The sequence below is a fragment of the Cataglyphis hispanica genome, chromosome 2 (assembly GCF_021464435.1).
Source record: "Cataglyphis hispanica isolate Lineage 1 chromosome 2, ULB_Chis1_1.0, whole genome shotgun sequence".
NCBI lineage: Eukaryota > Metazoa > Arthropoda > Insecta > Hymenoptera > Formicidae > Cataglyphis > Cataglyphis hispanica.
In genome coordinates, this window is record NC_065955.1 from 12244632 (window position 1) to 12265462 (window position 20831).

The 20831-nt window shown below is 32.2% G+C and overlaps 2 protein-coding genes across 7 annotated transcripts in view; one reads left to right on the plus strand and one right to left on the minus strand.

Moving 5' to 3' along the window:
- LOC126858897 (potassium channel subfamily T member 2) overlaps positions 1-4636 on the plus strand; it is a 171480-nt gene extending 166844 nt beyond the window's left edge. For both annotated transcript variants that reach the window (XM_050609563.1, XM_050609562.1), the window contains 3 exons: positions 499-684; positions 896-1027; positions 2738-4636. In XM_050609563.1, coding sequence (XP_050465520.1) covers positions 499-684; positions 896-1027; positions 2738-3637 — 1218 coding nt within the window. In that variant the 3' untranslated portion in view covers positions 3638-4636. The remainder of the gene's footprint in view (positions 1-498; positions 685-895; positions 1028-2737) is intronic.
- Positions 4637-10188: 5552 nt separating this feature from the next.
- The window catches only part of LOC126858911 (uncharacterized), a 48425-nt gene continuing 37782 nt past the window's right edge, over positions 10189-20831 (minus strand). For 4 of the 5 annotated variants that reach the window (XM_050609632.1, XM_050609633.1, XM_050609635.1 and 1 more), the window contains 8 exons: positions 20466-20726; positions 18329-18400; positions 14611-14791; positions 12319-12453; positions 11978-12129; positions 11270-11639; positions 10868-11057; positions 10189-10527 (listed from right to left, as the gene is read on the minus strand). In XM_050609632.1, the coding sequence (XP_050465589.1) occupies positions 10367-10527; positions 10868-11057; positions 11270-11639; positions 11978-12129; positions 12319-12453; positions 14611-14791; positions 18329-18400; positions 20466-20726 (1522 nt within the window). In that variant the 3' untranslated portion in view covers positions 10189-10366. The remainder of the gene's footprint in view (positions 10528-10867; positions 11058-11269; positions 11640-11977; positions 12130-12318; positions 12454-14610; positions 14792-18328; positions 18401-20465; positions 20727-20831) is intronic. The other variant, XM_050609634.1, reaches the window with a different exon arrangement.

The window sequence follows — 20831 nt, forward strand, 5'->3', positions numbered from 1 at the left end:
AAGGTTGATTTTTTTACATGTGTGTGTAAGTCAAAAACACATTTCATGTAACCGTAATGTATCATGCATTATCAAATAAATTCTTTGTTTAATAAACTTTGACGTTATTATTATATATTGTTTTTTTTAAATTTTATTTATTTAATTTTTAATTTAAAGAATTTTAATTAACTCAATATTAATTAAAAAATATTTTAAAATTATTTTTTAAATAATAATATATGTTTAACAATTGGTATAATCAATATAATAAAAATATACAAAAATGCTTGCGTATATTTGTTAGATATATTTATTGAAACACTTGAAAAAATTAATACTGCTGTTCCATCAGATTAGACCATGAATATATTCCAGATATACGTAAATGACAAGAAATGCTCGTGCATGTTCGCGGAAGATATATGAGAATTGATGACAGATTTTAGAAACAATTGCATACAACAAAAGGCGGAATTTATAAATAAAATTAACAATTAACGTCATGCATGTTTGTAGAGAGAAAAAGAGAGAGGATCTCACATATCGTATATGTTTCGACTGCCGTTCGCCGCTGGCAGTGTCTTCAGCGCTTCGATGTTAGACACTTTGCTCTATCAAGCATTCGTCAAGGATTACGTGATAACATTCGTGAGATTATTATTAGGAGTGGACCAAGCGCCAGGGTCTGGGTTTCTGACGTCGGTGAGTAATTGCTTAAAATATATATTTTATTAAAGAAAATTTTATTAAATATAATATAAGTATAAGAAGAATGCAATTACAACAGCAACTTATCAATAGAGGACTTAATGATTTTTTTTATTCAGATAATTTTTATACAGAAACTATTATAAAATAAAATCTATTTAGCTTTATATTTATTACCGAGTGTCATCAATAATGATAATTGCAGATGCGTATAACAAAGGACGACATGTGGATAAGGACGTATGGCAGATTGTATCAGAAACTCTGCTCGACCACTTGCGAGATACCAATTGGAATATATAGGACGCAGGACACTACCGTATCCGATTCGTCTCACGTAAGTGTAATTTCTCGTTTCTCGTTTCTCATCTAGAGGAAAGTTTAACCGAAGTAGTTTGTTACTTGTACTCTTTATAAGGATAGGAAAAGAATCTTTGACTGGCAGCTGTGAGTAGCGCATGTTTGTGCTCTCGCTCTTTTTTTTTTTCGTTTTGTTTCCTGCCCTATCTCTTCTCGTGGCATTTCTCGTCCTAATCTAGCCGCGTAACTAACGAACCGCGCGACCGTTGCATCTTGACGAACTGACTCTCATAGCACGTTATCTTTTCAGTTCATTGACTTCTGCGTCTTTAAATTTGCATTGTGCTAGATTTAGTGTGCTCTTACGACGTTGCTTTCATTAATAATTTTTATCTCCAATACATGATAAAGTAATGAGGAATTGCCAAATTGACAGATTTTCAAAGATATTCAAAGCTACATAGCTTTAACAAATCAAATCTTTTTTTCCACGGAAAAGCAAAGATGATTTATTGATATTATAGTGGAAAATGATATAGAAAAAGTTACAGTTTTGATAAAAATACAAGAGCTCGTTTGTGCTACTTATTGAGCGTCCTTAATGAAAAGCGCTTCTCTGGATGGAAGGAAGATCTCGAATCGTTTACATCGAGTGACAGCAACACGCTGCGCTCGAACGCGAAATACGGCGCGGTAGCGCGGCAATGCGCTGTCATTAGTAAGGGTAGAATTGCTTGTCGTTTTAGCAAGGCGATTCAGACGCGGAAAGCGACGCCGGCGTCGGTGTGACGTACAAGATGCGTCATTCGGCGGCAGCATCGTGCCTTGCGAATTGCGCCACCCGCGACAAGGGTGCATCTGCTGTGAGTAAAACGTCGACGTGGTGGCTGTTCTCCTCTTTTTCTCTTTCTCTTTCTTTCTCTCTCTCTCTCTCTCTCTCTCTCTCTCTCTCTTTCTCTCTTTTTCTCTTTCTTCCGACTGTTTTGTACATATATTTTCATCACGTATCTCTTTCTCCCGCCTTTCTCACTCTATCGCTCTGTACCTACATCTCCTTTTTTCTTTCTTTATCACGCTCACGTATATGTCTGATGGACATCCAGACTCGTCGTCTGCCGCAGCACAGCAGCGCATGTAAATCGTCGTTGCATTCTTGATTGATTATATTCGTGTCAGGAATTCTTCGTCTTCACGATTCGAAGCCGTTCTTATTTATTGCTTAGATTTAAGGTCAATCGATTGTGACGTTCGGCCACTATCAAAGAGGTGTGACTGTCTTAATGATTTTAATCATAATGTTATTGTAATAATATCTTACAAGCCGCATCAAGCCATCTGTTGCATCTACATAATATAATGATATGTAAATATACATTTTTATTAAAGTAATTTTAAGGTTTCAAATAACTAATACGTGATATATTAGCTGAACTAATATATTAATTTTCTCTTTCGATAAACTTATATTTCTACATTTATAACGAACAATATGACATTTGCGAAATTGGAAAATGTTAAAATTAAAAACAAACCTCTAACGCTTTCTAGAGACACGATATTTTATACTGCTTTTATAAATATAATAATTTATTTAGTAATTTTGCAAAATTGTTTCTAAATAAAGAAGAACGATAACAATGTGTCATTAAAGCTACCTCATTGATATTACCGATCGCCACAGCAGACTGCCTGTGTGTCTCAGCGAGTGCAAGCATACTAATACTTCATCTCTTTCATATATTGCCAGTATTCGGTGAGCCTCGGCGACGAGGCGCGCGACAACCACGCGCAGCAGATCGAACGGGCGGAGATTGCAAACCTTGTGCGCTCGCGGATGGAATCGCTGAATCTACCGGTCGCCGATTACGACGATGTATCGGAGAAGCGCAGCAGCCTCTCCTACGTGATCATCAACCCGAGCTGCGACCTGAAACTCGAGGAGGGCGATATCGTCTATCTGGTGCGACCGAGCCCGTTTTCCGCGCAGAAGACGTTCGAGCGACACAACTCTCGGCGCAAGAGCAACATCAGCTTCTGTTCGGCGCAGCTGGTGTCACAGATGAGCGCGGCTGTCGCGGCCGCGGGTCTGCAGACAGGCGGTCCGGGAAGCCGTCGTGGATCCAGCATAGGTCTGGCCAGGGCGCCACCCCTCAGCACGACAAAATCAAACTCGTTGTCTCTACCCGATAGTCCCACCGTGGCCGGAACTCTGCGCGGTCGCTCAAACTCGTTGAGAGTGGTCGACGACATCCTGTTGCGACGAAGTAATTCTCTGAGACAGAGTTTGACGACGGCGGCCAGACGGAAGAGCAGTTTGGAGGATATCGGATTAGGCGCGCTCTCGCACCCCTCCAATCATAATCCGATCAAGATCGCCTTGAACGGCTCGATCGGCCTGGAGGTGACACCGCCGGAAGAAGGTTCGCAGGGTGGCGGCGCCAGCAACACCGGCATCCTCGACGTGGGTCTACCCTCTATGCCCGAGCTCAACGCGGCTTTGGGGCCCAGCCTCGGAGCGGGCCTTGGTGGCTCCTTGGGTGGCCTCTACGATCCACCCTCTCTTCAATGCCCGATAGGTTCGCCCTGTCAATCCCCCCAGATGCAAGGTGCGCAGGATCCGCAGCATATACAGGGAACAATAGTATGATATAACCTTATGTGGGGACGCAGGCTCTCCGGCGTGGCGCGAAACAAATGGCTGTAGCGTTCCCACATTCGGCGTTCAAGGCTGGACGTCGAGAACGGCGTCTCTACGGCAATCGTAGCGAATCGGTAGAGCAACATTTTTCTGACTTGATTAAGCCGGATGTGAGACGGCCGGAGAGCAAGGTGTTTCGATGAAACCAATCACGTCGGGCTGGTGACAGTTCTGAATGTCAAAGAATGTTTCACAATGTCGAGTAAAGTAAATTGGAGCGAGATTACCTCGGCAAGGATTTGGCTCTAGTTTAGAACTGATTATATTCCCACTTTGATTAATTTTCATATCTTTCTACACATTACAGTTCTTATGTAGTGAAATATGTAATATAAAATACAATAGATATATAAAAAAAAAATTATTGCTGGTATCTGCAAAAATAATCGATAAATCGATAAAAAAAATGTTGATAGGAACTTGGATTTACTTTTTTTACCTCGGTTTTTTGCCGCCAAGTTAATATTACTGAAATATTCTCGCCTCAATTTACGGTAGTATTGTCTTTTTCGTTTCGAGGAGGCGCGATTCATTACAATTCGTGGATCTAAGCTCTGATATATCGAATTATAACTGTGATATGTCAGACTCTGATTCCCCACGGAACAGTCTTCTACTTGAAAGGTCTTGATGCTATCGCAATCATGGATGAAGAGTCGCGTCGAGAATCAGTTGGAAACTAACACGCGACAATTTGTTGTTAGTTAAAGAGAGCGATATAACGTTATATTATGAGAGCTTCATTTCAGTGTACTTTATTTTTGTAACTTGTACCTGTAGCAGGCTGCGTTCTTAAAACGTTTTGCTCTCTAGGTCGCCTCTAGCGTCCTGACGTCCATGCATGCGACTTCATTCATCAGAAAGTAGATCGCTCGAGTTAATATTATAGTGCGAAAGGCATTAAAAAAAAGGTGCATTACATGATAGCTGTACATATATTTTGAATGATTTGCGATCAATATAAATTATTACAAATTAATAATATTACTTTCTATATCTGAAATCCGTTTTCAAAATATTTTTGTTAATTTTATATATATATATATATATATATATATATATATATATATATATATGATTTAATTTGACGATGATTGCTGTGAATTTTATGCATTTTCTTATAATCGAGCAATTAAATTATAATAGAATTTTATTTACATGAAAATGTTTTGATCAATATATTTAAAAAAATATAGTATATATTTAATATACATGTATATGTTTAATATAATACATGTTAACATAACATAATGCAATGAAAAAATATAAATTGTGTATCAGATATTTTTTAAAGCATATTACAAAATTATAAAATTGCTGTTATTTTTACTGAGGATAGAAATTTTTATTTCTCTTCTAAGAAATATTTTATCTTTAAATTATTTTCTTAAATTTTAAGAATGGATTTTTCCTCCTTTATAATATGTTCAAAAATAAAATATTCACGCTGGTTATAATTATTAACTTTTAAACTAAAATCGCAATTGATTCATAAAAGTCATTCGCCCATCGTTCATTTCATACATTTTCAGGGCATGAAACGAGAACACGATAGGAATATTCTACAACGCACTTCTCGATTCCTATTTATCGTCGTGCTCAACGATCGAGCGCGAGTAATTTTGTATTAGAGAAATTTACGGGAGAAAAAGTCTATTATTATAATATTAAAGATACGATGTGTGACCATTTTAATCATATCACGCGAGAGTGCCGCTCGCGCGGGAATCACCGTTATATTCTACGTAAATAGAGGAGAAAGAGTATTTTAGGCAAGATTTGAATGCTTAGAATAACACGTGCGTATTACACGTGACTTTTAGCATAACTGATATATCGTTCACGGATGTAACGTCGAATCGCAGGTCGATTAGCGATTATGCGCGAACCTTTCGTGACGACGACAAGATTTACGGCCGATGTTTTAAATCAATATAAAAACAAAAATGATTTGCAAAAATTGCAAGATGGATGAGAATTGATCGCAAATGAATCGCACGAAAACTATTACTATCTTCTTCTTCTTCTTAATAATAATTTCATATTAGGTTCAGTCTCTGTTCAGAGCACAAAACGTATTGAAAAAAATCAGTTGGTCTTAGCGAATGAGTATATATGCGATTATTCTCGCTTGAATAATCCAAATTTGTTAGTCGAACACGAGAGTTGCCATTCAGGATAAGTTACTTCGTCTGAATTATGATTATCTAACTGTGAATAGCGATTTCTTGTATCTTTTTAGATTGTTAAATTATAATATAAACAAAACAGAATGCACACACGATTATAAAAGTTGAGAAAATCTTTGAACAATTTTTAAAAAGTATTTAAAAGATTAGCAATGAGAGGGAGAGAGAGAGAAATATTCTATACAAGATATAGCTGCGTCATAGTTAGTAACAACAAAACAAAGTCGATGCGATCGGTTACACTACAATTAAAGTTTTAACGAACGTGGCGTTCGCAGTCAAATGCAATCGTTTGTTGACCAATTTACACATTTCTTCGACCAAGCGAGTCGTATATTATGGAGTACCTGCTTCGATATTACTTTATTATATGTAACCAGAAGTATATTCCACGAAACAGCTTGCAATTTTAAAAATTAGTTATTATTATTTAATTAACATTTGATAAGAGAGCATCTTTATGTTCTAATAAAACTTTAACAGTTGCATCGCTAATAATAGTATATTGATGATGATAAAGAGAGAATTTGAATATATTTAACAATTTGAATACATTGATAATTTGAATACATTGACAATTTGAATATAAAGCTCTTATAAATACTCTATATTAATTTTTAATTATTGTCTAATTTGAAAAATTCAATCTATGATCATTGATTATGAAATAAAACGTTATTTATAATTATTTAATTTTATAAAAAATGTAATAAAAATGTTTTACATAACTAGATTATAAAACAAGCTGTTGCTGTGTGTATAGAAATTTAATAGGTAAAAATGCAGAAAAGATCTCACCGATTTTATTGCCATTTCGGTATGTTGTAAGATGAGATTGTTCTAAGCAATTCCGCGCAAAAAATCAAGTGGGGAACGACATTGATTTATGAAATGTAACAAATCACAATTTGACAATTTTAATGCTTTTCCTTGGATATTTTTTCTTAGATAACGATAAAAGCAGTGAAATGTGACTTTTTATGCATTTTTATTATTTCATATTTTATCAAATAACTGATTTATAAGTCCATCTAATTTATATTTAACTCAATTATAATAATTAAAGATTAAAACAAAAGTAATATTTTTTTCAAGAGCAAATATAAAACGCACAACATAAAAGCTAAGAGCTAAAAAGTCGCTTCGTGGAATCAGTAACCAGATTTCAACGTCATAATAAATATGTTTATTTATCTTTGCGAAGCTAAGATAAGGCATAAGATGGATCTTAAATGCTTTGAAAAATGCTAGAAAATCAAAATCAAATGTAAGATCAACGCATCTCTTTGGCTTGCGACTCGCTAAACGCTCGAGTGAGATTATCAGAATTATCATATCTCGTACGTGTCGAGTTATCATATTTTTGTTATCCCAATATCGAAGCAAAATGTATTATTTTCAATATTTAGTCGCTAAATATTGAAAATCGTGTTGAAAATTTAAATTTTGAATTTTCAATTATTTTGTTCTCTCTCACTCTGTACTATTTTTTTCCTTTCGTTAGCTCTCTATCCTTCTCTCTTCGATTAGCATTAAGGAGACTATGTCGCTTTCGACAATAGTCTGTAAACTTTTATATGTAGATGACACGCGATTGGATTATCTTTTGGAGAAGAATGATGAAGGATTTTCTATGTCGTTAATATATAGAACAAGTTTCTGCATTCTGTAAACAATGAGGAAGTACGAGCTCGTTTCAAACACACAGTAATCGCCTTAGAGAAACTCGGTAGTTTTATATAATTTTATCAAAGAACTTTGTGAGAGAAACAGGATCGCCCAATGCAGTTGGACCATCATTGCGATATTTTTCATCTATGATAATACTAGCGAAGTGAATGTAAAGAAGATTATTCATAATGATTGCATCACATTGCAAAGAAGAGTCTTCAATTTCCGATTAGAAATTGTTCACAAATTTGTCATATATTTTTCTCAATTTGTTTTCAATTTATTTTATTAAGAAAGACTCGCAGAGTTGAATTTACAAATATTTCTTGATTTTCAAATGACACAATGTACGATAGACGAAAAATTTACTTTCTTCAGTTGGAGAAAGTATTAATAAAGAAATTACATTGTGAAATTGCAGAAAGAATTTAATATGGATGCATTGAAGGCATCCGCGTGTCCTCGCACGCTAGAGCGAGGAAAATCATTATTCGTGGAGAGTGTATATATTTATAATTAATTATATATAGAATTAACCCAATATAATGTGACCTGACTTTTCATAGCTGAGCTCAGATCAATCTATAATCTATAAAATATTGCGTTATTAATGCGGCAATTTTTCATGAAAAACTTGCTCTTGAGAAAAATCGTTCGAAACATGTCGAACCAGAGAGAGAAAGAAAGAGAAGAAAGAGAGAAAAAAAAAGAGAGAGAGAGAGAGAGAGAGAGAGAGAGAGAGAAGAGGTATATGCAATTTTTGTGTAGTGTTAAATGAGTATAATGATTTATCGCATGCAATGCGTGTTTAATTCTTCGAAAAAGAGTTGGAAATTTTATTTTATTTTTTTGAAAGATATATATCTATTACATTCACTTAAATTTATATTAAAAAATGTAAAATCTACGAGAGTAGAAATAAAAATGTGACTCACATAGTTCTCTCTTATTGATCTTATCTAATTAATTAATTAAAAAATTTGGAAAAATTCAAAAAATTTTTTATGGGAAAATTTGTCCATTCTTTTTTCTCATTCCGCAAAATTATCATGTATTAATAAAATACATTATTATTAATGTTTATAATTTTTCTAGGTTAATTCAAATAGCAATTCAAACAATAATCAGCTGAAAATATATAGATGACAAATAGTCAAATTTTTTTTTCCTTTTATTAAAGTCCAATATTTTCTGACAATTTTATTCATGTTTAAAGAATTTAAATTAAGAAATTTGATTAATACCGTCTTAATAATGCAGAACTTATTTACCACATTTATGAAAACTCGAAGAGCAAAGTTTTTTTTAACGTTTATAAGTTTTCTGAAAAGTATGTAATTATTTTCTCATAAAATGCCATTTATCTTAAAGCAATTCTGTTTTTCTGTTAATTTAAAAATATAATATTTCTTATTTTACATAATTTACGTAATTTAAAATATTATTTCATATTTTCTCCTATACTTAGTGTTGCATTTGAATCGGTTATCTAATTCTGAATTTGAATCTTATTTAATATTAAGATTAATATCAGTATGTGACAAAAATTTTAATAAACATATTTCGATCGATATCTGTATATTCTATTAATATCTATAATCTACACAAAATGTTTTATGCAACGGATTCTCTCTTGTCTTCAAAGATATATTTAAAGTTAATAATATTACTTGCAAAATCAAAGAAATGAAAGGTGTTTCGTTTTGAAGAAGTGATCAAATGCTACTTTTTTGATAATACACACATACTCCCTTATTCTATTTACAATCATTTTGTGATAATCACATTGTTTGCTGGATTTGCTAGATTGTTTAGAAGTGATCATATTTGAAAGCGCGAATTTGTTTTCTATTTTGAAGAAAAATGCACATGTCTTCTCGCGAATGCACAGAATGTCATACAAGTTCCTTCGAAAGTTTAGAAAGCAAGAGCTTGACGCACCTCGAATGAATTCTCTTCGTATGGCGCGAATCTTATAGAAGCGTCCAGCAAGTTTTTACAATAAGAATTAAATAATTAAGCATTTCTCGACCACAAACACAATTAACGGCTGTACGTAATGTAAAATAAGAAAAGCAGAAAATAAAGAGAAAAAATGTATCTATATATATATATATGTAAAAAAAAAATATATATATATGCGACGTTGTAACGCAATGCGTGCGATGTAAATTTATTATAAATAAATTATTATAAATCTCCAAAAATTTTATTATTATCTTAATAATGTATTTCTTTCATTATTATATTGAGTGTGTATTAATATAATCATATTTTGTAATATATCATCTCGAGAGAAGGAGAGAAATACTATATAATATAAAAGGCTTATTTAAAGGAACTCATTTCACGCTCTTATTCCGCAAGAAATTAGAATTTTAGAGAAAAAAGTATTGATATTTTAATTTTTTTTTATGACTAAATATATATAAAAAATTAATAATTTTATGCAAAATTTTATCACAACATTTAAAAAATGCTCACAACATTGAATAAAACTCTTTATATTAAAGACTGAAGTCACTTTTGCTTTTTAATACAATAGAAGAGAGATATTACTGAATATTTTATTATAAAAAAATATAACTGACTTTATCATTCGATAAACTCGGAATGTACAAAGAAAAATAGAGCCAGATAGTTATAAATACTTGTACGTGGAATGTTTATTCTACGTGTATGCACAAAGTGTCATATATACATTACATATATTATGTGTAACGACATTTGCATGATACATAAATACAGAACTTTATTATCGACAAAAGTAGATCTGATTAATTAGATCTCTCTGTTAACCAGCTCTCAGATGTTTTTGCTAGCAGATATTTTTCATAGGTTTCAGTACATTTTCGCTGAACTGCCCTACTATGTTACCTCTTGGATGGTAACATGCCACTACGACGCACGTACAGTCTCGCTTGGCCATAGCAATACCCATTTCAGTCGTGTTTTTCCAAACAATTTGTGTAAAGTGGCCTATAAACAAAAAATAGAAAAATGTTGCAAATATTCACATACACATTATTACTTATAATTTCGTCACAAGCTAAGGCTTAATATATTCTAATTCTTATAATGTCAAAAATATGTTGATATATTAAATATAATTAGGCAAAATAATAAATATAATAAATAGAGATAAATAGAATCGAATCAATTTCAAAAGCAAGTTTGTTCTTTGATTTGATTTAATTAGTTTTTAAATCTGACTTGATATATTTCTACATATGTGCATATGTTATATATATTCTATTAGTTTTCCTTGAAAATTATAATTATAATATTAAATTATGTAGAAATAATATTTTATACGTACATGTATTGAGAACTTTCGGTTCGACGCCAAATTTGTGCTCTTTTTTCTCGGAATACCACTTCGAAACGACTTCACGCGCAGAGACGATCAGTTTGGGATCGGAACACTGCATCGAATAAATATTTTCGCCGTACGGAGACGAAGATTGAGGTATCAATTTATTTGTGTTTAGCAATGTGTTTGCCCAGGCCTACGGATAAATAAACATAAATAACGCATTTTATTTTTATGCAATGTTTTACGATCTCCTTTCTCTCAATTAATCACATCCTAGTCTAAAATAAACACGAAAAGAAAATTAAAATTAAAATTATATAATAATATATATTTCAATAAATTATATAATTATAGAATTAATAAATTATAAGATTACATAATTATGCCCTTTCCCCAAAAAATTACCTTGGCAGCGGCTGTTAATTCCGGGCTCAATCTTAAGTCCGATACTCGATGTTTCCTTCTATACTCATTGTGAACCAGCAATGCTTCCTGCTGCCATGCATGCTCGTCTATCGTATATTGTTGCTTAAAGTCGGTAAAATTAATTCGCTTTGCAGGAATGGTCTCCACAGGTGGAAGAACATTTTCCGTGAAACTGCCTAGGAAATTGCCAGCGGGATTGTAGTTACACACAACGTAAACTTCACCGTTTCGATTCCTAGCCATTCCCACACCTAATTCGGTACTGTCCCTCCAGATCACTTGAGTGAAGTGACCAGTCTTCAACGTTGTAGGTTCCTTTCCATATTGATGCTGAGTTTCTTCAGCATACCTGCGAAAGGCAGAAATTTTTAATTTAAGTTTTAATTAAGATAGTTTAAATTATTAATTAATTTTATTAAAAAAAATTTCACATGAATTATATATAAATATTACTAAAAGTATTTGCAATAATAATTTCAAAGTCAATAGATCTCTTTTGAGAGATGCGTGTTAATCTAAATCTATATTAATAAAAAAGGACAGAAAATAAAATTTTATTTTTATTTACTATTATGTTAATTATGCTAAATATAATTTTAATAATATAAAGATAATAATACATAATAGTTTATATAATACAATTTTAATATGTACTTCATCAATAAATGTCCAATCTAATGATTTTACCATTCGTTCACTGGCTCTTCGCCACCAACGACAGTTTTTGGATTGGAACTCCACATACAATACAGATTTTCTCCATAGTCAATGTTCGCTCTGTGTTCTAATCTACCCCTAGCCGCCAATATGTTAGCCCAGTCTTGACTTGTCTTGCACAGCTGTAAATTAATGAAAGCTACTTATCATTTCCGGTGTTAAAGACGATAAAATAAATGCCTCCAAGACCTTCCGAGAACGACGAAGAGCACCGGCGGGCATAAAAAAAAAATCGGGTTTCCTCGATTCTCGGAAGTTGTTCGGTGGGGGTTACAATTTTATTGCGGTGCAGAAGGAAAATCGACAGTAACCTGTTTGCTGAGTCGTAATGGCGGTGCTCCATGCCGCAATCGGTAGAAATTGTGCGTGTCGAGGCAGACGTTGATGAATTCCTTCGGAGGCCCCGATCTGCGCACAGACGGTTTACGCGTGTCAGTCTTTGTTATCTACAACACATAGAGAAAACACCGTATGACGGACCAAAATCCGCAGATACGTTAATAGGATATCCAAAGCTTACAAAGATTGTGATCACTCATCAATTATATACTTTATCATTACAATTGTTTTTCTTTCTTTTAAATACCGCCTACTATCTATTCATTAAAACGTAGCATGAGCAAAGCGAACACTCGTGATAAAAAGCAATATAACGAATAATAACGATATTAATGATAAAAACTAGGCAATGTCCCTAATAACTTGAAGGCGGAACCATCTTTAGGTGGGGTATACTAACCGAAACGAATTTCCCATAGTCTTATAAGAACACAATCATCTTCTACACGATCAGGGAACTCGAAAACTTTTGCTCGCGCTTTTGTTTCACGTGATCGCTTGTTAAATTTCTCTCTCTTATTGGATTAATCAATGGTATATGAATGAAAATAATGTCTTTTTCTGAAGATTAAATTAAAGATCGCAATTTGATACAGCTCGGAATAGCATAAAACAGCGATAATTCTCGTGCTATTCAAACTGACGATAGCTTCAGAGCTCATCGACGCGATTGTCTTTTGTTTATTTTTATATTTATATCTTTAATTATATCTATCATTCGCACAAAGTAGGCAATGACTTAATAAAATAAAAACTAAAAACATAGCACATATTATATTGAAGCTAGTCAAATATTGTTTGTTCTAATAATCTCTCAAAATTATTAATTAGAAAAATTAGATATTTACAAGTAAATTATACACACACACACACACACACACACACACACACACACACACACACATACATACGCATACAAGCGCAGAAAAAATAGAAATCTGTTATCATAAGATTAAATAGAATTCACAAATTCTTTCAATCATCCGTTATTAGCGTCAAGTAATGGACTGAAATCTAGGGAATTAATAAGACATTGATTCTGGTCTGATGAATATGTATCAATTTAAGCTACAAATCGCCCGATCGTTTTGGAGACAAGGGCATTAAGGAAGTACAAAAACTTCATGTATGTACGATGAACAAGCCGAGCGAACGCGACGACACGCGCGCGCGAAAAATGGAACGGAAAAATGGAATCCGCAAGCGCGCGAAGCGCAAGAAAAATAGTCATCGCGGATCAAACGATCGCATGGCGCAATGATCTATCAATCGTTCACAGTCGTGCAAAACGGTCAGACGTGACTTTCGAAAAAGGAGTGATCCTGAGTCATCACCAGATGGCAATGCACCTCTCCGTGAAGAGAGTCTTATGGTGTTTAGGCTCCTTTCACACATTGCACGCTACGTCACGTGTAGCGAGCTACGCTTTCCAACCGGCTAATTTACCAAGTAGGCTGAAACCAAAAGACTCCCTCAATACGAGAGGAGATTGCGACAAAGTGTGATGCGACAGATTAATGAAGAAGTTATCTTTCAAAGAAAGTCGTCTCGTCTAAAGTCGAGATTAATATTTCTGCCTCTCTAACTGTAAGGTAATTTTTTTCCTTATTTGTAATGCATAAATATGTAACTTTCAAATTATCTAATCATATTGCTGTTTCAGTATAAAAAATTCTATTAAAAAATATTGAAAATCCAATCTAACATAGTTTGCTATAAATAAATTTGTAATGTAATTTATCTCATCACAAAAAATTATTTAATGTAAATAAATCTCGTTTTTCTTAAAAAAAATATAATCACGGTATTTTTAAAAAGGAGGAATTTATTGCATAGCACAAGTAGCACGATCTAATTGCTTATTAGCGTTACATGCCATCTTGTTAACTCGTATTATAATACTATTTGCTTCCTCTATTTGGGTGCGCAACATAAATGCTTAAATCGTGCATTTATGAAGATATGCATCTCAGAGTTTCTATCGTTTTGGTTTAAAATATTTTTCTATATTTTTATCCCTTTTTATATATTCTCTTTTATGTACTACTATAGCATCTTTGAGTCTTCGAAGCTTTTTTTCGATTTTCAGTTCCACAACTTCAGAAATGCAAAATCATACTTCGACTTGTGTAATCCTTAGAATTATTGAATTTTGAAACACTATATATTTTGAACTTTTAACTATGATCTTAACTGTAACTGTAAATCTACGGATTCGCTTTTTTCGGATATTTGAAATAGCGATAATCAATAAATGTCATTACCTGTGAAGACGAGTATCTCGCTGAATCGGGAGACGCCGAGGAGGACCTGGCGCTACTGTAGGACATGCCATCGCTCCCTAGACTGCCGTGAAAACTACCGTGTAAAGAATTCGACAATGGACCCGGTGATGCCGGCGATGCCGTCAACGGGGACTTCGACCTTACCGAGTCTGTCCTCGACCTGAAAGTAGACCAATTACACGGTATACGAAGAAACACAGAGCTCCTTTTTACTTCAGACAGTACAGCATGACGCACAGTATAAACACTGAATGCTTCAAACAAGCAGATCAAGTTTTTTGAAATTTTTCTGCAGTTAGAAGTGCCTCTATTTCAGCAGAGAGAGAATATAAGTCGAATTTTATTTAATCCGAATATGTTTGCTTTAAAAAGAATTCCTTATAACTTAATTATTTCACATTCTACAGAAATTACGAAAAGAGAAAATCGTGAATTATATTCTTATTAATAATCCAATTTCAGAAAAAAATATAAACTAATGAAAGAACGTATTAAACAATTTTTTAGAAGGAATTCTCATCAAAGTAACGATATTAAAGAAATAATGGAACTAAAGGAAGTAATAATCATATTATGTTCTCTATTATTTTTTTCATGCAACATTAGATAAATTAGAATAAAGATTATTATAAATCAAATGCATGTATAAAAATTCCAAGATAAAGAAAACAAGATAAAAACAATTTACTCAAGTTACTAATTTATCTTATAATTTTATTTGTTAAAAATTATATGATTTTCTTCCTTTGATTCCGATAGTCAAACAGGTAATGACATTAAAATATGTGATACAAAGCTTCGTGAGTCAAAATATGTTAAAAGAATTGTGCAACCGATCCAAATATTCTCGTGACAGAAGCGTAATAATAAATCTTAACTATAATAAAAAAATTGCATCCTTATCTTAAATTGTACATCTTATTTTATATACGCATCAAAAGTGCGTTTAAGAAACGTCGTTGCTTTTATTCTCTGGTAAAATTCTTAAAGACGCAAATTACAAAGATATAAAATTATATCAACTTAATCTATTATTATGCCTGATATTTTCTATTTTGTTAAAAACGAATTACTTTTTTATATTATTTGTGTTATTACATGAAGTACAAATAACGTGATGTATAATTTCAAATAGTGCCCTGATACATTTTATGCATCTCAATGAAACATAAGAAAGCCATTGAAATGACGATGTGCGATGGTCTGGATCATACGGTCGATTATTATGATATGCGTATTAAATCAAAGTTATTGAATGTGAAGATGTCTAACAATAGCAGCATTGTGCAGTTACAAAGATGTCTCTAATCTAGTCCTCTAGAGTGATTCATGGCAGGTTGAATACTGTTTGTTCGTGTAAACAATTCATGGCGCAGAAATCTGATCATTATACTCTTATAATGCAAATTCGCCATCGTTTCGCACAAAATTGCACGTTCACTAATGAATAGCAGTCTTGCCGGACTATGCAGTTAAAATCTCCCATTATGATACGATACAACGCAGAAAAACGATTTCCGTGAATTGCATACGTAATTTCATCACACATATAAATGTCGATTTAAAGTAAATGAATACATTTTCGAAAGCCAGACATTATTCGATGAATTCGAGGATCCGATTATTTATTATGATACGTTTATAGAGTGTTCTGAGCTACAAGTTCGAAGAATATTTAATGTCTTTTTTTTAATGGATTTCCAGTAATTCGTAATTCGACATCTGTTTATTGACGAGCAAACGCAGCAATAGTATGCCAAATGGTAAAAATGTATTTAGAGCAGAACTTACTTAGAATATAAATTTAAAAATTTTCAAGAATTGTCGCGCACGAAAAGATTTAGTTGGATATAAATTTTAATTAAATAGCTATCTGCGTTCGAATATAAAAAAAAAAAGTGAAATGAAAAAATACCCATTTGTATCACGAAAAATAACATATATCATATTTTTGCATTTTTGTAAAGATTAAAATATCAGTACAATTATATAAAAATTAACTAAGCAGTTAAATAATAAATTTATTTAAATTTGGACTATTTCACAGTATTCAGCCTAAAGAGACGTTATGACACCAGAAAGTCAAAGAAGAGCTGAAAGTCCTAAGGCTCTCACTGAGCCTTGTTAAAGATCACGTGAAATGGAATAGCGGCTTCATCGTGCGCTCACGTATGTACCATCACATATGTTTTTACGAGCACGGCTCGTACTTCCTTCTTCCTACGAGCCTCCACGATGCATCCATGGCCATGGCCGCTGCGGAAGAAAGATTGTCGTTTCCTTTGTTACGTCGCGCGCAGAGAAGAGAGACCAGATATAAAGGTCCGGTCACAATAAAATACAGTATGTCCTATTTATAATGAAATGTCAATAGCATATTCTTTGGAAAATATTTTGAATTGATTTCTACTTGATAAAAATTTAAATTCTTTATAATTTTCGTTTGTATGTATTTTTATAGATTGTTCCCAAAATAAAAAAATATCAATAGAACAAACTTGATTTAAAATTGAATTAAAAAAAAAGAGTTTTATTATATATTTATAAAGTTAAATATCTTTCATAACAATTTTTAATATTTATAATCGCTTATGATTATAAAATTTTCTATAATTATAGAATTTAATTGTGAATGAACAAAAAACTTCGAAATAAAATGGAGTATAATATATGTGTACTTGACATACTATATTTTATTGCATATTTCTTCCATCTCATTTTTATATCTTATTGCATTTATTATTCTTGACGCATTCAAACGAGTTGCATCGAAAGTTCTTCCTCGACCGCGTGGGCGGAATCGCATATCGTTGACGTCGAGCAGACGATGTGTTCTTCGCTGATAAGAATTTAATCTCAACAAAATCAACCTTATGACGATTAATCTTTTTTAAACGATCCGGGTGGATTTTTTTTCTCGCAAACTCATCATTGCTCAAGTAACGTTACATACACTTAAACATGATTAAGTGTTGCTATTGAAAATAATTTATATGTTGATAGTAAAAATATGTAAAATTATATATTTAGAAAATTGTTAATGTGTGTGTATCTTAAAATTGTTTCTAAATTGCAAATTGAAGGACACTTATATTTTTATAACTCATCTTGTGCATCTTCGGACATAATTACATTTTACATTTTTAATCTACAATAAATTTGACATATTATTAAAATAATAAGTTGCATCAATTATAATTACTAAAATTATAATAGAATTATATATCGTTTCACAAGTTATCATTACAATTAAACGAGAGAGTATCAATGGTGTAACTTAAAGAGACACGTGCATTTTACAACATCCGAGAATCTCATACTTTCAATTTACCAAGAAGCAGGTTTCAATTTCATTTCTGGCGAACGAACATTATCATCGCGTTACACTATCGTGAAAGCCGATAATTTACAACGTTCTTACAAAATTGCCGTCTTCTTACAACTCGTTTGAACATAAGCGAACACGCGAACTTTCAGCTGTCACTCGGCTTTCTATGTGCCACCTACGTCATACGCTAGTGAACTAGAAACCACTTACCGATCCTAGTGAAGTTTCGGAAAGCATCTAAGTGACAACATCGGCAAAATGCTGTCGGTGCCGTCTGTGACAAGACGGTCTTTTATATGCTTACTTGCGCTTCACTGGAATCGGAATTTGGCTAGACTGCAAGTCTGCGCTGTCATATGGCGATTATACCTTTCAGGCGAAACTTGATCGACAAAACCGACCACCTTCTTTTTCGTTCCTTGCACGTGGAGCGACGGCATACTACAAGAGCAACGATTTACAAGAAGAATATTAAATTGTATTTACTTTTTATGAGTAACAGTAGGAGCAAAACAACTCAAAACAACTCATATTTATGAATTCCACAGATCTCCACTGTTTGCAATAATGATAAAAAGTAATTAAATGTTAAGATGAAAGCTAGAGATAATAATAAGATTCATTTGCCAAATATATTATATTTCATTGAAGATGATTCTTTAAATCACGAATACCAGTAATATATTCGTAATTGGAAATATATTTCCAAAATCAATGACAAAAAACAAAAATCACTTCATTTAATATCATATAGTGTTATTTTAATCTGTATTTAAAAAAATCTGTATTTGATATGTGTGTGAATGGTGTATAATTGTAAAAAATATTTTCAAACAAAATAATTATTAAAAAAATGATATTTTATTGAATTTTTGTTCAAGAGAAATTGATACCAAATTGGTCAGAAAATATATAAATAATGGAAGTAATAGTTTTCTAAAACACTCTGCATGTAAAAATCATATCTTAAAAGCATTAGATTATTTTATTACATATTAAAATATATGGTATATATATGTGTATGTATATATATATATATATATATATATATATATATATATATATATATATATCTTATGTTCTATTAAAAATACAAGTTATCTTAACTCCTAACATTACTCGCAATAGAGTGCTGAGAGAAATTAATTACTCCTTAAGAATGTGGAAGACATTTTAAATACCACACATTTCTCAAATTCTTTATAGGCTTTGAAAGTTATGAAAAAGCAAGTATCGCTCTCCACACGAGACAGTTGAATACTTGCGGTCTGCGGTTTCTCTCGAAATATTGTATAAGACACCATGAGCTCGTTGTCATTACGTTAAATTTCTTTTTTTATAAATATTTTATATATAGCTATTATTTATCATAAATTTTATATCTTATATTTAATATTTCAGCAATTAAATGCAATTAAATTTAAAAGAAAAGAAAAAGTGAGCGTGAAGCACTCTGTAAATATTAAGGAGAGAAAGGGACTGAAACACGAGACAGCTGACACTTATGAGAGATAAAGTTTTGTCTACTTACTACCGTGTAACAAGTTTCCTATACACATTTGTGCAAGAAGGAAAAGCAATTCCAATCACGAACATGAAAGGAATTGAAGAAATACTTCGTTCAAATGCAAGAGAATAAATTACAATTATATAATATTGACTTATTCTAAATACTGCGCAACACATGTATACTTCTTTCGTCAACATCAGTGGTTTTCAAAACTTTTTTGACAAATACCTCTTTTTTAATGAAATTGTATATAAAGAATTTTTTCAAACGTAAAAAATAAATTAAAGTTTTTTTAAGTATATAAGATATACTAAGCATATATCAGATAAGTATATTATATAATATTTTGTATTAAAATAACAGAGCAGGAATTATGTGTATTTAATATGTTTTTTATCAAACAGGCAAATAGATACAAATAATGAAAATAATTGCAGTAAGTTGAAAAAACTATTATTCGTTATCATTTAAATGACTGCTTGCGTAATTTCCAACTTTGATTGCCATATGACGTATTTTAATTTTATCTTACATGTTTATCGTGAATCTCATCAATTATAGCTTCAAGTTATAATCCTGAAGAAAATTTAACTTTAAAATAATTATTGTTGTTTCTAATATTGAAGTTATGTAATGTATCAAACCTTTAAAATTATATTAACAATTAAAAGAGTAAAAATAAATCGCGATATAGACAATATGTAAAAATAAATTATATGCTTAAAAAGTTGAAAAAATAATTATTATTTGAAAATGAAAGTTTTATGTAGTGAAATATTTTAAGATAATGCTTCGAAATCTATCTAAAAAGAAACATCATTTAATTAATTGTTATTATACATTTTAATTCACATCTCTGAGATATCTCGCATATTTATACCGTCTATGAATATTAATAATATTCATAAATAATAACTAATATAAATTTTAATAGAGAAAGCATATCGCTTTGCTATATATTATGATAATTAACGCTAAATAAGAAAAGTATCGAACCTGTTGGATTTGGGCGTAACGATATCTCTCGTTTCGGATGTATACTTCCTTTCCGCTCGGCCGCCGTTGAAGAGTTCGACGGTTTCTCTGGTAACAGTTTCCAGGAGAGGTTCGCCGCCCCGTCTTCCTTTGCTAAAAGTCCTTTGATCCGTTTTACGGACCATGACTACCCTTGACAGGGGCTGATTAAACTCGTGTCCGTGCATAGTCGGAGGGATCATAGCCAGCGACTGCGATAGAGGACCTCCGATTCGCGGAGATCTGAAACATAAATGATTATAATAATTAACGGCACATCTATGTGTGTGAGACACGACATTTAAAAACATAAATAATATATTTGAATCATTGCTATATTAAATAGCA